This window comes from Rana temporaria, chromosome 9, assembly GCF_905171775.1.
Source record: "Rana temporaria chromosome 9, aRanTem1.1, whole genome shotgun sequence".
Lineage (NCBI taxonomy): Eukaryota > Metazoa > Chordata > Amphibia > Anura > Ranidae > Rana > Rana temporaria.
In genome coordinates, this window is record NC_053497.1 from 179,148,800 (window position 1) to 179,166,672 (window position 17,873).

The window sequence follows — 17,873 nt, forward strand, 5'->3', positions numbered from 1 at the left end:
CCCCTCCGGCCGCCCGCCGCACAGAGCCAGCTGAATAATTGATTGATCGGGACGATCGATTTCAGAATTGCAATTTAAAAAAAAAAAAAACCTTGAACTTTAATTTGAAAAATAATTATCTTCTCGCCTGCAGCCAATAATAAACTCCTGCGCTCTGCCGGGAGAGAACAAAGAGGGAGGCGGCCACTCAGGTGAATTATTATCACTTTACTAAAACAAAGTCGGGTTCAGCTTCACGCCGGGGCTGAAAAACAGGAAGCCGGTGAGAGGCGGCTTAGAGGAGAAGTGACCGGCTCACGTGCTGCGCGGCTCCAGGATCCCGGCTTTAACCACTTAAGACCCGGACCTTTAGGCAGCTAAAGGACCCGGACAGTTTTTTGCGATTCGGCACTGCGTCGCTTTAACTGACAATTGCTCGGTCGTGCGACGTGGCTCCCAAACAAAATCGGCGTCCTTTTTTTCCCACAAATAGAGCTTTCTTTTGGTGGTATTTAATCCCTTCGGCGGTTTTTATTTTTTGCGCTATAAACAAAAATAGAGTGACAATTTTATAAAAAAATGCAATATTTTTTACTTTTTGCTATAATAAATATCCCCAAAAATATATATATAAAAAAAAGTACTGAGCAGGGCCGGCCTTTGGGGTGTGCGAGCCGTGTGGCTGCACAGGGCGCCATGGGCAACAGGGGCGCCGTGCGGCCATCGCAGCTCGCAAAATGTGAGTCGCAGCAGGGCCGGGCGGTGGGCGCTACCACTAGGCGGATTAGGAAGGCAGCCTCCTAGGGCGCACTGCCACCTAGGGGCTCCGCTGACTGTTGACTCACCTCTTCCTCCTCATTGTCACTCCCCAGGCTCCCGGCAGAGGATAGAGGGGCCCTGGACAGCCTCTTTGTGTATGTTTAGGTGACCAGGGGGCAAGGGGTGAAGATGGGGGGGGCGCCACAGGATTAGCTCGCACAGGGCGCCTGAACACCTAAGGCCGGCCCTGGTACTGAGGCTGGGTGCTGGGATGTTATTAGGAAGCTGTGTACAGCTCCCTGCCATCAGCCATGATCTGCCTGCATTGCATAGAGGATCACGGAGACACAGTGATGACATCACTGGGTCTAAAATAAGCTATGTAATGAAAATGGAAAGGTTTCATGTTAAAAATTTCTTTATTATGTTGATGGGGGGCAGGGAAGGTAAAATATAAGCAGATTTCCCTCTATAAATGGAAGCGTTTGGTTTATTTCCAGAACGGCCCTGAAAACGAAGCAGAGAACTCGGTGTATCCAAACAATCAGGGAGAAAAAAAACACATTCAGAAGAATAAACAACCCTGCGTGACGAACGAGCCGGCAAATATTTATTTTATTCAGAGAGGTTAATGGAATAAAATCCTGTTTCTGCGCCGCAATGCATTCGTCAGATTATCAGGAACGCAGTGCTCGCTGACAATCCGCAGAAAACGCGTTATTATAATTATAATTACCTCCAGATGACACATTTAACCGGAATCGCAACCGTTCGGCGTTCACAAATGCATGGAGCATCTGCCAGTTAGGCCCCATTCACACTCATGGGACGCGGCATTGCGGGCTACATTGTGCGCGTCGCCCCCCGCGCACTATGCGTCATTAAAAACACGTACATCAGAACTACTGCGCCTTAGTGGGTTGGGAGACAAAATTAATATCGCCGCCGCAACATGTTAACGCATGTAACAATGCGTGCAGCGGAAACGTTTAGGTTGTGAGTGAACGTGCCTTGCGTTAAAGCAGCCTGATCTAAATGAGCGGCCCTGCTAGCGCACCTTAAGGTATAAGCGGGTGGGTAGTGGGGCCCCCCCAAGGTTCTGTGCTGGAACCAATCCTGTTTAATTTGTTCATAAACGAACTGGAGGACCTGGAGGATGGGGGTAGGCAGTGCAATCTCTGTATTTGTGGACAATACTAAGCTAAGCAGGGCAATGACTTTGCAGGATGTGGAAGCCTTTGCAAGAAGATCTGAGCAAATTAATGGGGGGGGTAACTACATGGAAAAAGAGGTTCAGTGTAGTAAAATGTAAAATAATGCATTTGGGTGGCAAAAATACGAATACAATTTATACACTGGGGGGGGAGAACCTTTGGGGGGATCTAGGATGGAAAAGGACCTGGGGGTCCTAGTAGATGACAAGCAATGCCAAGCTGCTACTAACAAAGTAAACAGAATATTGGCATTAAAAAGGGGATCGACTCCAGAGATAAAACGATAATTCTCCCGTTCTGCAAGACTCTGGTCCGGCCGCACCTGGAGTATGCTGTCCAGTTCTGGGCACCAGTCCTCAGGAAGGATGTACTGGAAATGGAGCGAGTACAAAGAAGGGCAACAAAGCTAATAAAGGGTCTGGAGGATATTAGTGATGAGGAAAGGTTGCGAGCACTGAACTTATCCTCTCTGGAGAAGAGACGCTTGAGAGGGGAAATTATTTCAATTTTACAAATACCGTACTGGTGACCCCCCAATAGGGATACAACTTTTTTGCGGAAGGGAGTTTAACAAGACACGTGGCCACTCATTAAAATTAGAAGAAAAGAGGTTCAACCTTAAACTACATAGAGGGTTCTTTACTGTAAGAGCGGCAAGGATGTGGAATTCCCTTCCACAGGCGGTGGTCTCAGTGAAGAGCATCGATGGGTTCAAGAAACGATTAGATAAGCACCTGAACGACCACAACATACAGGGATATACAATACTGACATATAATTACACACATAGGTTGGACTTGATGGACTTGTGTCTTTTTTCGACCTCACCTACTATGTAACTGTGTATAAACGACTATGTAACCGTGTAAACGACTTATGATTGGCAGGGAGCTGTGACACTTTCTTGGTGAGATAGCTCAGGTGGGTTCGGACCAGTGGCGTAGCGTGGGTTGTCAGCGCCTGGGGCGAGGCAAGTCATTTGTGCCCCCCTGACCCATGGACTTGCCTATTTTCAGCTAGCTAGCTCCAGTCTGGTCACATGATCCACTATGTGAGACAGCGGTGGCTGTAGGGAAGAGGAGAGCGTGCTTGATAATGACTGGTAAAGCCTGGAGTGGTGACATTGTGCATATGTTACTATGTCCCATCTGTTGTTGGCGCTCCCTCCTCTCCACACTTGTGACAGCGCCCCTCTAACTTTTGCGCCTGGGGCGGTTGTCCCCCTTGCACCCCCCACGCTACGCCACTGGTTCGGACTAGGATCCAAACCCCACCTGAGCTCATTCTCGGTCATCATGTACCATACAGGACCAATAGTCCTTCATTTGAGGATGGTGATGCCCCCCCCCCTTCAAGCTGGAGCACCAGAGGTGGCTTGAGCGAGTATTACAACGTATTCCTCTGCCCCTAGACTTAACATGCATTTGACCCTTTCCAGGGTAGGGGAGCAATGCAAGAGTCTCAAAGTCCAGACTTAGACTCTCACAATACTCTACAGAGACCCGTCACCTTTGCCTACGTTCACATTCACGGAGTATAAGGACGTTTTTTTTTGCTTGGTCATGTGATTTAGTAATGCCCCCATATAGATTTATGTGAAGTCTGAGTTCTTATGACAGGTCCCCTTTAAAAATTCATCATTCGCCGAAGCCAAATGTTCCGCAAATGTCCTTATTATGGAGGACACACGGAGGTTGTAGTATTACACAATGTCAATGTTTCTGTAGATTGAATAGCGGTTGATTGCTCATCATACTCTTCTTCTTCTCCTGCCAGGCTCCCGGACTCCAACTCCTCCCCCAGTAGAATGACCAACGGTACTTCGGACGAGTATTTCCAGAGCTTGAACCATGCCGAGCAAACCTTCCGAAAGATGGAGAATTATCTGCAGCAGAAGCAGCTGTGTGACGTCCTTCTGATCGCCGGCAATTATAAAATACCAGCACACAGGTAAGTCCCCTCGAGGAGATTCTACATGATCCACAGCAGAGGTCCTTTGCTATCCATTTTCCTGGCCCTTGGGGTAGGGTGACCACATGTCCTGGATTGCCCGGGACAGTCCCGCATTTTGTAGGTCTGTCCCGGGCACCTTCATTCCAGGACAATACAGTGTCTGTGAATGAAACTAACACAGCCACCCCCCCCCCAGGCCAATCTGATGCCCCCAAAAAAGGTTGCCACATCACCGCTTTACTCACTGACAGTACTTGTTCTGGCCAGAAATGCCTGGAGGAGCACAGTCCCGCCCCCTGTTTGTGATTGGAGAAATCATAAATCCTGCCTCTTGTGTCCAATCACTGTGCTGTGATTCGTTACAGCACAAGCTGAATTTTGGGAAGGGAGGGTGTCCCTGAATGGTAGTTTGGAAATGGTGTCACCCTACCTTGGGGTACTATTCCTCCCAATGATGGGACACTATTCCTCCGACTGATACCAATGATGGGACACTATTCCTCCCACTGACACCAATAATGGGACACTATTCCTCCCACTGATACCAATGATGGGACACTATTCCTCCCACTGATACCAATGATGGGACACTATTCCTCCCACTGACACCAATGATGGGACACTATTCCTCCTACTGATACCAATGATGGGACACTATTCCTCCCACTGATAGCAATGACGGGGCACTATTCCTCCCACTGATACCAATGATGGGACACTATTCCTCCCACTGATACCATGCAGACCTCAGACCAGCATAACGCCTCACAGCACATTGAGGGAGCCCATCCCCGACTTCCCTAGCGGTGTCATCTTCTTCATATGACTAGAAACGGTGGGGATAGGTGTTCCCAACTCTCCTGTACAGATGTCAGCCAGATATCGGCTTTGGGTGCTGGAACAACAATCTCAGCGCCAGGAATCGGGACACAGGGTGGGTCCGATGTACCCCAGGATTGGCGACAAATCCCAGAACAGTCCCAGGGAATTAGAGACAGTCGGGGGTAATGACACTTAATCTATCATAGAATGCAATCAGTTAAGTAAAGATTAATGCAACAATGTCTCCCAATCACCAGACCACTTTTCTCTCTAGGTTGGTCCTGAGCGCCGTCTCCGACTACTTTGCTGCAATGTTTACAAACGACGTTCGCGAAGCTAAAGAGGAGGAGATCAAAATGGAAGGCGTGGACCCCGATGCTCTTAAAGCCCTCGTACACTATGCGTATACAGGTAAGGGACCTTCTGATGTCATCTGAATACTGCTGTATACCTCCAACGTGAGCGATGTTGTAATTTGATGCACAAAGTGTACCCTGATGTATATAGTAAGATGTATTCCAAGGATCATCTATCTAATGGTTCAGTTATAAGTGGAATTTGATGAGTAGATGTACCTCCTTTCCGTGGTGGGGTAGTTGGGGCCCCTATTAAAGGGGACTTCCACATCCTAATAAACTCCTTTCCATCAGACCCCCCCCCCCCAACCACTAGCCAGGGTTTTGGGCAAGAGGCCCTTGTTCTCATCAACTTGGGGACAAGGTGATCTGCCAGCGGGGACTCTATGCAACTTTTTATGTATTCTTGTTGCACAGGGACCCATAGTCCTTTCCGTGGTGGGGTATCTTGGGCCTCTATTAAAGGGGACTTCTAGATTCTGACGAGCCCCTTGCTCTCAAACCCCCTACCCACAACCACCAGTCAGGGTTTTGGGCAAAAGGACCTTGTTCTCATCAATATGGGGACAAGGTGTTCTGCCAGGGGGGACTTTGTGCAACAAGAATACAGAAAAAAATGCATAGAGTCCCCCCTGGCTGAGTACCTTGTCCCCATGTTGATAAGGGCAAGGGCCTCTTGCCCAAAACCCTGGCTGGTGTTTTTTTTTGGGGGGGAGGGGGGAATGAGGGCAAGGGGAATGAGTAGGGGTCTCTGTGCAACAAGTATACAAAAAGAGTACAACAAGAATACAGAAACAAGTGCAAAAAAAAAAGAGTCCCCCCTGGCAGAGCACCTTGTCCCCATGTTGATGAGAACTAGGGCCTCTTGCCCAAAACCCTGGCTGGTGGTTGTGGGTGGGGGGGGGGGGGTGTCTGCGGGCAAGTGGCTTATCAGAATCTGGAAGTGCCCTTTAATAGAGGCCCCAGATACCCCACCATGGGAAGGAGTATGTGTTGTGCAACAAGAATACAGAAAAAATTGCATAGAGACCCATACTCATTCCCCTGGTGGGGTATCTGAAGCCTCTATTACAGGGGACTTCCAGATTCTGATAAGCCTCTCGCCCTCAGACCCCCCCCCCCCCACAACCACCAGCCTGGGTTTTGGGCAAGAGGTCCCTGTCCTCATCAATATGGGGAATAGTTGCTCTGCCAGGGGGGACTCTATGCAACTTTTTCTGTATTCTTGTTGCACAGAGACCCATACTCATTCACCTGATGGGGTATCCGAAACCTCTACTAAAGAGGACTTCCAGATTCTGATAAGCCTCTCGCCCTCAGACCCCCCCCCCCCCATTCCACAACCACCAACCAGGGTTTTGGGCAAGAGGCCCTTGTCCTTGTCAATATGGGGAATAGTTGCTCTGCCAGGGGGGACTCTGTATTCTCGTTGCACCCATACTCCTATCTGTGGTTGGGAATCTGGGACCACTGTTAAAGGGGACTTCCACATTCTAAGACCCCCCTCCCACAAACACCAGCCAGGGTTGTTGGTCAACATGGGGAGTATGTGCTCTGCCAGGGTGGACTCTATGCAATTGTTTCTGTATTCTTGTTGTACAGAGACCCATACTCGTTCCCCTGGTGGGGTAGCTGGGTCCTCTGTTAAAGGGGACTTCCACATTCTAATAAGCCCCTTGCCCTCAGACCCCCACTTCAACTACCAGCCAGGGTTTGGGGCAAGAGGCCATTGTCCTCATCAACAGGAGGACAAGGTGCTTGGCCAGGGGGGACTCTATGCAACTTTTTCTGTATTCTTATTGCACAGAGACCCATACTCCTTTCTGTGGTGGGGTATCTGGGGCCTCTATTGAAGGGGTCTTCCAGATTCTGATGAACCCCTTGCTCTTAGATCCCCCCACAACCACCTCATTGATGAGGGTGGTAATGATGAAACTTTAAGCAGATTGGACATAACACAGAAATTACACATAGGCTGTACGAACATTTTTTGCAATGTGTGGAGAGAACAATGTACGAGCCGAAATTACATTTATAATAAAAAAATATATAATTTATCCCCTTTTCATGGCTTCTGCTTTTGTAATATCTGCAGTGCTTTGGGATTAAAGGATGTTTTCACCGCTGTTTTAAAAAAAAAAAAGTGCTTATCCAATTGTCGACTTCAAAGGTCGGAATCAAGGCTCGGCACGAGTCTCCCCGGAACAGAAGGCTTTGGTGTAAGAGAAGTGCGCTGCCCATTAATCATCACTCCGAGATTAAACAAACGCCCCGAGGAGAGTGAGCGGGGCTCGAAACAAAGCTCGACGAAGATCTGACGCTGAATAGCAAATGATACCATTCCGACACTGATGAGACCCCGAGAACGCAAAGTGCTCTGATGTCAAATCCCTTTATTGCCGCTTTAGCATTATTTATCGCCGGTGGCTTTATGCTGTCAATAGTGCTCAAACCCTTCGGGTTCCGTAATAAGGGCGGATCAATAGTCATGAATTAGTAAATCGCGCTCTAATCCAGCTGAAGTCAGAGGATTGTTTTTATCTCACTTCAGAGCACAGTAAATTAAAACTGTTCTGCTCTAGGCTTTGTGAGGCCTTGGGCAAAACTTGACATGGGGCCCCACTCACGACCATGATGAGAAAAATAATTCAAGGACAAGAGACTCTTCCCGACAACCCTGGACGGTGGTTGTGGGGGGTCGGTGGGCAGGGGGCTTATCAGAATCTGGAAGCCCCCTTTAACAAGGCGGCCCCTATATCCTGCTCTTTAATAACTAAGGGGCGGGGGCCACCTGGTGATGTAATTGACTGAGGGCGTGCCGGGTCATTGAAGTCACAAGGGGTGGTGTCACCGATATTCACTGGTTGTTAGGGACGTTGGCGGCACCCGCTCCTGAGTCAGGGCTCATAACGCTGCCTGAGCACAGCAGCGTTAACATCCTCTGTCCTCAAAACTGGGGTAATGCATTGGGCAAGGTAGGTGGCCGCGAGGCCTCTGTGAGTGCGAGGCCTTAGGCGACCGCCTAATTTGCCTAATTAAAGAGCCGCCTCTGCTTCCCTGCTCTCTGGCCTTCCCTTCCCTCCTCTCATGGATTGAAATGGCTTCCTCTGATTTCACTGCACACTGTGAGCTTTCCACCATGTGCATTAGAAGCTGCAGCAAGTCAGATAGAGCCCTGCCTCATTTCCTGGCTGGAGGACGCCCATCGTCATCCAGACCAGGCGTAGGCAACCTGGGGCCCTCCAACTGTTGCAGTGCAGAACTACAAGTCCCATCATGCCTCTGGAAGTAATTGTAACTGCCAGCCTTGTAATGCCTGTGCGTGTGCCTGGAGAAGATGTGTGGAGACAAGATGGCGGAGGCTTTGGCAAACAGTTACAGTAGTTGTCCCTTGTGCCGGGAATAGGGTGTTGCGGTTGACCTCTAAGGAACCTACTTACCGTTTTTCTGCTATGGCTAAAGGCAGCAATAGTTCTTTTTTCTTTGCTGGTTCTAAGCTGAAGCCAAATATCTTCACCAATCACACCAACAAGTCCAGGGTTTGTGTAACCGCAGCACCTGAACTACAACAGATGTCGGACTACCCGCTACTCCTCTCCTGTGGCATTGACTGTGGAGATGGAATTACGGTTCTTCCTCTTCCCCTATTAGTGAAAAAAAAAGGCACAAATTACTCTTCTGTGTCACCTAAGCCATAGGAACAATTAATTTGGTGTTGCGACTGTTGTACGGTAATTCCAGGGCCTTGTAAAAGTCAAGGAGAACAAGTCAATTAATAGGATTTATGAGGCCGATGTGAGGCAATCAGTCAGCCTGCTAATAAGATAAAGGTGAATTTAGTGCTGTTGTATCTCTCCAGCCTGCTCACCTTTTAACCTCAACAATAAAATGCTTCTCTGCTCAATCCACAAAGCAATTCCATGGAGGAACGGAGGCCAAGAGAGGTTGTGCTAACAACCGACTACTAGTAAAACAGAGTTTATTTTTCACCGGGGTGTCCGAGGGGAACATGTCAGGATATACATATGGAGCTGCTATTTCTCATTTACTTTTGAAGGTTAGTAGGACTGAGGTTGTCATGCAATGCTATCCTTGCTAATTAGTGACAGCCAGAAAGCCTTGAAAGTGTTGCCATGGCCATAGACATTACCAAAGAGCCAAAGGACCAAACACAATGTTCAATGAAGGTAGTGCTGTGTAGCGCCCTGCTCCCAATGACTGGGGCGCTATTCTAAATTTAGAGGGTGTCTGAGCCAATAGTTTGGCTCAGACTTTGTTGAATTCCATTGAAATTAGCCTCTGTTCTGGCTATGGTTGTGCTTGATAGGATGTTCCCCTGTTGCCTGTAGGTGGCCCATGTTGGAACACAAGCGAACCATGTGGTGTGTTAAGTGACCCTTCTCGGCAGCAGCCTAGTGGGAGTGGTGCCCCGCTGTGCATGCTGGGGAGGGACACTTAATGTATACCTCCCAACATTTTATAAATCCAATGCGGGACATCTTGTTGAGTGGGGGGGGGATCAAAGTTGTTGAGCGGGGGGGCGGGGATCAAAGTTGTTAAACGGGGGGGTCAGAGTTGTTGAGGGGGGGGGCCGGGGATCAGAGTTGTTGAGCGGGGAGAGGTTTCTCCTACCTGTGCAAATATGTCTGTCCGGAATCCCCGCCAGCGCCATCCACCTGCACCACCATCATCCACCATGGTCCGTATTTCCCACACTGTGATTGGGCATATAGCGGTCATGTGCGGAGGCGGGACTTTTAGACGTTCGCATACAGGTCAGCCCCACGACGCACATGATGCCAATACGCCCAATCACAGGCCAGGCACCGGACAACAAACATGGCGGGGGAAATTGAAAAATGGAGGCACGGAATGTCGCCACCCGTAATGTCGCACCCGGGGCCGGGGAAACACTTAGAATTTCGGGAGGATCCAGCGGAACCCGGGACGGTTGGGGGGTATGCTTAAGGGGCAGACGCCGTTTTTCGGGGTCCTTTGCCTCGTGGCCCTCCTGGCGAGAGGCACGTGTGTGTGACCTCGGGACCATGTTGGCCCGAGGTCGCATCTCCATGAAGTAGGCCCAGTTATGCTGGCTGGGGCCTACAATGAAAAAGGGGATCCCAAGCTGTCCATCCAAGTGGGGGAAGCTGCTTAACAAAGGAAACCCGGGGGAGGACCTGCCCTGGAGGAGACCAAGCAAAGCAAGTTAATGTCTCGGGATAGGCCTGGTGACTTTGTTATAAAGGGATCCACTACTCTATTGGTCTTAAAGTCCACCGGCTTAAAGGCTCTTTTACTGTAAGGCTGAAAGTTCAGGACTTAAATCCTGTGGCAGAGGATCCCTGACTATCCATCTTTCGTTCTCAGATGGTCTGTGGCAGTGACTGTTCTCATACTGTCCGTGCGTCATACCGGCTGCTAGGCCATGTGAGAGGGGTCTATCCGGGTGAACAATACCCACTCAGGAGAGAGTGGTGAACACTGGAACTTTAGCCATTTTTTTCGGTGTGCTCTGTACCGCGTACCTGAACCTTCCCCCTCTCCTTCTACCTTCTACTTTCTCCACAAGTTTTACTGCAGCAAAAATAAAACCTAGCAGTTGAAGGTTTTACATCTTGTGTGGACATTGCAATTTCTATAGACTTTCTTCCCTTGACAACGAACTTAGAGGTAACGTGCAAAACCCAAATCTAAACCAGCAGCTCCTTCGGGGTAGTGCTACAGATCAGGGCTCAAGTCCTGCGGGAACGCGTGGGAACGGAGTTCCTGCACTTTTTTCACAGCAGGAACGCAGTTCCCTTTGCAGGACTAGAGCAGCCGAGCCGCCCGAGCCAATCCTTCACTAAGCGGCGATGCCCAGCTCGAGTCACTGTCAGGGGCAGGCGAACCTTAGTAATCCTTTATGCTACTGGCCGCTTCCTGTATATAGATTCATCAGGTATTCCGTCACTTCCTCGATGCCGCAATGTCTCCTGGGAGCTTGTGTCATTGTTCCCAGGAGACATTGTGGAGGTCTGCCTCGAGTTATCGCGGGATTTAGAAAGAACTTGCTTAAAGTTCTTTCTAAATCCCGCGTTAACTCACGGCAGACCTCTGCAATGTCTCCTGGGAACAATGACAAAAGCTCCCAAGGGGCCATGCCCCCCTGAACGAGAGACATTTAGAGACTGGGGACATGTAACGATAGAGTGTTGGAATCCTGGAGACATGGGGCAGGAAACATTTAGAGACTAGCGGCACATAATAAGAAACATTCCAAAATTTGTTACACATCACAAGAGACAAATAGGAAATCAGGCTGATGGGAGGAGAAAGCAGAGTAACAAAGAGATGAGCTGCTTATCCTTCACTGGCAGGGGGAGGGATAAGTCCTGTAAGTGAAAGTTCAAGTGCCCGTCCCCTGCTTGCCCCCGACTTAGTTGGGGTAGGCGGTACACTTTGGTGGGGGTGGGTCAGCCATGCCTCGTGACCATTGACCTCTGGGAACCAGCCTTCTGACCTTTGACCTCTGGGCGAGGTCCCTATTAAAATTCCTGAGTCTTAGCCTTATCCTTTAAGGGGAAACCCTAACCCACAAACCTTAACCCCTAACTCTAACCCTACCCCTAAACCCTAACCCCCAAACTCTAACCCCTAACCCTAAAAACCTTAACCCCTAACCCTAACCCCTAACCCTCAAACCTTAACCCCTAACCCTACCCCTAACCCAAACCCTTTACCCTAACTCATAACCCTAAACCTAAACCATAACCCTAACCCATAACCCTAAACCCTACCCCTAACTCTAAACCTAAACCCTACCCCTAACCATAACCCTAAACCCTAACCCACAAACCTTAACCCCTAACTCTAAACCATAACCCTAACCCTAACCCCTTACCCTAAACCATAACCCTAAACCATAACCCTAACCCTAACCCTAACCCTAAACCCTACCCCTAAACCTAAACCCTAACCCCCAACTCTAAACCTAAACCCTAACCATAACCCTACCCTAAACCTAAACCCTAACCCCCAACTCTAACCCTAACCCTAAACCCTAAAAACCTTAACCCCTAACCCTAAACTTAAACCCTAACCCCTAACCCTACCCCTAAATTCAAACCCTAACCCCCAAACCTTAACCCCTAACTCTAACCCTACCCCTAAACCCAAACCCTAAAAACCTTAACCCCTAACCCTAAACTTAAACCCTAACCCTACCCCTAAACTCAAACCCTAACCCCCAAACCTTAACCCCAAACCCTAACCCTAAACCTCAAACTCTAACCCCTAACACTGTTGTGTCTGTGTGTTTAGATAATACATTTTTATTGTAACTTGTTCCAAAGGAAGTTGATTAGAGAATTTCCATCCGTTAATCTGATATAAAGAAATGAAGGAATGTACATTAGAAACATGCAACACATCCATGCTTGGGAGCTCCCATTGAGCCGTTCCTCTGTATAGAAATGACATCTGGGAATGTATACAATGATGGAGCCAGTCACAGGAAACCGCCTCTCCCCGAACCTTCCGCCGTTCTATGAATGGCTAATCAGACCCCAGACTGACAACAGGGGCTCTCTTTTCACAGCCGGGATGGAGGAGACGCGACCGGCCTCCGCTTTGTTGTCTACATTTATATTTTACATTGATAGTGAAATTCCAATTTTGTGATATTCAGTCCTGAGCGGGCTGATTGTGGATTGTGACTTCAATCGAGCGGAAGAGAAATGCGTCTCCATTTATACAATTTGGAAGTAATTGCCTTTTTTTCTCGAGTAGGTTTGATTGCCTGACTGTAAAAAAAAGATTGAATGCAATTTCTACATTGTTTCATAATCTTCTGCAACACTCCAATGTGCGGAATGATACAAAGTACAGGGGAACCTCGGTTTACGAGTAACGCGGTTAACGAGCGTTTCGAAAGATGAGCAACTTTTTTTTTTATTCTGACTCGGGTTGCGAGCGTTGTCTCACAAAACAAGCAGAATTCAAGCGAATGGGGTGTGCAGTACCGCACTTGGCCGGAGGTGTGGGGGCGCCGGTCACACTCGGAATGGAATACTCAGTTCCCGGGTGTTTCCGAGCCTTTCCGTGGGTTTCCGAGATCAGCCGAGGTGTCGCGGGTATTTCTGAGGCTCTCCGGCGCCCCCCACCTCAGGCCACATGAGGTATTGCATGCAATAGAAGTCAATGCGGAATGAATTATCTTCGTTTCCATTGACTTCTATGGGGAAACTCACTTTGATATGCGAGTGCTTTGGATTACAAGCATTCTCCTGGAATGGATTATGCTCGTCATCCGAGGTTCCACTGTATTCTTACTGTCTACAGCAGTGGTCTCTGTCTCCAAACTCTGGCCCATTACTTGCCTTTATCTGGTCATTGGTGCACTATTCCTCCCCTTAACACCAACAGTGGGGTACTATTCCTCCCCTTAACACCAACAGTGAGGCACTATTCCTCCCCTTAACAGCAACAGTGAGGCACTATTCCTCCCCTTAACACCAACAGGGGGGCACTATTCCTCCCCTTAACAGCAACAGTGAGGCACTATTCCTCCCCTTAACACCAACAGTGGGGCACTATTCCTCCCCTTAACAGCAACAGTGGGGTACTATTCCTCCCCTTAACACCAACAGTGGGGCACTATTCCTCCCCTTAACACCAACAGTGAGGCACTATTCCTCCCACTGACACCAATAATTGGCTCCGGGAAGACGTCATGTGTGACGAAACATGTCAGGCGTTGCTACGAGCTGACGCCATCGCGCCCCACGTGATTGCAGAAGCTCGGGTGTATGCTTGTTCTCTTTGCCAGCAATTGTTTTTATCTACAGTATGCGCATTCCCGTTATTAATATCTGTAAGTAGCTAATTGGCGGTTTTTTTTCTTCAATAAACCCATCAATAATGAGTCACCGTTCCTTTCACTGACACCAACAATGGGGCATTATTCCTCCAACTGACACAAGCAATAGGGCACTATTGCTCCCATTAAAAGGAACAATCAGGCACTATTCCTTTCACTGACACCAATGACGGGGCACTATTCTTCCAGCTGACACCAACAATGAGGCACTATTCCTTCCAACTGACACCAATGATGGGGGAACTATTCTTCCCACTGACACCAACAATGAGGCACTATTCCTTCCAACTGACACCAATGATGGAGGCACTATTCCTTTCACTGACACCAACAATGGGGGGCACCATTCCTTTCACTGACACCATTATAGGGGCACTATTCCTTTCACTGACACCATTATAGGGGCACTATTCCTTTCACTGACACCATTATAGGGGCACTATTCCTTTCACTGACACCAACAATGGGGACACTATTTCTTTCACTGACACCAACAATGAGGCACTATTCTTCCCACTGACACCAACAATGAGGCACTAGTCCTTCCAAATTACACCAACAATGGGGACACTATTCCTTTCACTGACACCATTATAGGGGCACTATTCCTTTCACTGACACCAACAATGGGGACGCTATTCCTTTCACTGACAGAGACAATGAGGCACTATTCTTCCCACTATCACCCACAATAGTCTCTCCAGGAGGTATGGGGCTTTCTAGGGACACTATGGGAGAACGGAGTGCATTGCAGAGGCTTGGGGCATATTGGGTATCTCAGCCAATGGGAAGGGGTTTTCTTGAATCCCTTGGCCTGTTGGGAGAACCTATACATTTGGGTGGAGTCAGGTGATCTGTGTTCTGTGCCACCTGGAACGACTGTCTGGGTGAACGTGTGTTGTATTGCCCGGGCTGCAAGGCTGTAGATTGGGCTCCATTGTGATCCATTACAATAAGCTCTAGAATCTTCATCATGGAATCTTCATCTTTTCAATATTTATAAAGGTGATATAGATAAGCAAAAAGTGAATCATTACTATTACCATCCCCCACACCTTCTACAATCTATTCTCACTGTCTGCTTATTCTGTTTCATTCTTCAGGAATTTTAGAACTCAAGGAGGACACTATAGAGAGTTTGCTGGCGGCCGCCTGTCTGCTGCAGCTTTCTCAAGTCATAGAAGTCTGCTGCAACTTTCTAATGAAGCAGCTCCATCCGTCCAATTGTCTGGGAATACGGTCATTTGGGGACGCACAGGGATGCATGGAGCTCCTGAGAGTGGCACACAGCTACACTATGGTAAGACATGCCTTTTCAGAGTGTATATGGTATAAAGCAATACAAAATCCTCTGATTTCTCCAGATGGTTTGCACAAAATACGGAATTGAACAGTTTTAATAGTTTTAACCATAAAGGCACAGTAACACAGCAGAAAAGCAGCTATCACCTAAGGTTTTTATTGCATACATCTGCAAATACATGGGAAGCCACACTGCTGGGTCAAGGCACCTCTGTAGAGTACAAATCCTAACTCTAACTTTTTGGGTTTCCAACTATATGATATACAGCAATGCAACAACAGTGAACAGGTTTACCAGGGGGTAGCCCCAACTATGGGATGTCTAGCAATTCAAAAGCAGAGAACAGGCTGATCTGGAGGTGGCCCCAACTATGGGATATCTAGCAATTAAAAAGCAGAGAACAGGCTGATCTGGAGGTAGCCCCAACTATGGGATATCTAGCAATTAAAAAGCAGAGAACAGGCTGATCTGGAGGTAGCCCCAACTATGGGATATCTAGCAATTAAAAAGCAGAGAACAGGCTGATCTGGAGGTAGCCCCAACTATGGGATATCTAGCAATTCAAAAGCAGAGAACAGGCTCATCTGGAGGTAGCCCCAACTATGGGATATCCAGCAATTCAAAAGCAGAGAACAGGCTCATCTGGAGGTAGCCCCAACTACGGGATCTCTAGCTATTTAAAACATAGAAAAGGCTCACCCGGAGATAGCACCATTTCTCCGTAAAGGTACAACACAGCAGAAAACCAGATATCACCAAAGGTTTTCATTGCATACATATGAAAATACATGTGAAGCCACACTGTCTTGCCAAGGCACCTCTGTAGGGTAGGATTCCTAACTCAAACTTTCTGTGTTTATAACTACGTAATACACAGCAATGCAAAAACTGAGAACAGGCTCACCTAGAGGTGGCCCTAACTATAGGATATCTAGAAATTTAAAAGCAGAGAACAGGCTCACCTGGAGGTAGCCCCAACTATGAGATATCTAGCAATTCAAAAGCAGAGAACAGGCTCATCTGGAGGTAGCCCCCAACTATGGGATATCTAGCAATTCAAAAGCAGAGAACAGGCTCATCTGGAAGTAGCCCCCAACTATGAGATATCTAGCAATTCAAAAGCAGAGAACAGGCTCACCTGGAGGTAGCACTATTTCTCCATAAAGGTACAACAACACAGCACAACACCAAATATCATCAAAAAATTATGTTGCATACACCTGCAAAATACATATGAAGCCACACTGCCATGTCAAGACACCTCTGTGGAGTATGATTCCTATAGCTAACTTTCTGGGTTTCTAACTATGTGATTTACAGCAATGCAAAAGCCATGAACAGACTCACCTGAATGTAGCCCCAACTGTAGAATAACTAGCAATTTTAAAACGAAAACAGGCTCACCTGGAGGTAGCACCATTTCTCCGTAAGAATACAATAATAGTAGAAAACCAGATATCACCAAAGGTTTTCATTGCATACATCTGCAAATACATGTGAAGCCACACTGCCTTGTCAAGGCACCTCTGTAGGGTAGGATTCCTAACTCAAACTTTCTGTGTTTATAACTATGTAATACAAAGCAATGCAAAAAACGAGAACAGGCTCACCTAGAGGTGGCCCTAACTATAGGATATCTAGAAATTCGAAAGCAGAGAACAGGCTCACCTGGAGGTAGCCCTAACTATAGGATATCTAGAAATTCGAAAGCAGAGAACAGGCTCACCTGGAGGTAGCCCCAACTATGAGATATCTAGCAATTCAAAAGCAGAGAACAGGCTCACTTGGAGGTAGCCCCCAACTATGAGATATCTAACAATTCCTAAGCAGAGAACAGGCTCACCTGGAGGTAGCCCCCAACTATGAGATATCTATCAATTCAAAAGCAGAGAACAGGCTCACCTGGAGGTAGCACTATTACTCCATGAAGGTAAAACAACACAGCACAACACCAAATATCACCAAAGATTTATGTTGCATACACCTGCAAAATACATATGAAGCCACACTGCCATGTCAAGACACCTCTGTGGAGTATGATTCCTATAGCTAAATTTCTGGGTTTCTAACTATGTGATTTACAGCAATGCAAAAGCCATGAACAGGCTCAGCTGAATGTAGCCCCAACTGTAGGATAACTAGCAATTTTAAAACGGGAAACAGGCTCACCTGGAGGTAGCACCATTTCTCCGTAAGAGTACAATAACACATCAGAAAACCAGATATCACCAAAGGTTTTCATTGCATACATCTGCAGATACATAAGTTTCACTTACAATTTAACTGTATTGGGGGAAGTGCTCCATAGCGGGGTTGATGTTTAGGTTAACTGTTGTTACGTTCTGCCAGGTGGCTGTGGCTTACAATGGCCCCAGGTAATCTGTATGGGAACGGTGCAGTATGGACATCCTGAAAAGGAACCCTCCATGTCCCTACTCATCCGAAACCTCTCCCTAGTCTACACCTCAGCTTTTCCTACCCAGTGGAGCTCTCTGCTTGCCTATTGCCTCACTGCAGGCATCCCAAATGACTTTAGCCTCCAATATTTTTAGGGTCCTGCTTCAAGCTGGCCGCCCAAATCTCCCAGAACTTTAGCATCCTTGATCACAGTCCTCCCCAAGATGGTCGTC

The 17,873-nt window shown here is 47.8% G+C and overlaps 1 protein-coding gene across 1 annotated transcript in view; it reads left to right on the forward strand.

Moving 5' to 3' along the window:
- Positions 1-17,873, forward strand: part of KLHL4 (kelch like family member 4) — a 126,405-nt gene that overhangs the window by 67,265 nt on the left and 41,267 nt on the right. Inside the window, exons 2-4 of the mRNA XM_040325047.1 lie at positions 3,729-3,902; positions 5,002-5,138; positions 15,044-15,240. Of these exons, the coding sequence (XP_040180981.1) occupies positions 3,729-3,902; positions 5,002-5,138; positions 15,044-15,240 (508 nt within the window). The remainder of the gene's footprint in view (positions 1-3,728; positions 3,903-5,001; positions 5,139-15,043; positions 15,241-17,873) is intronic.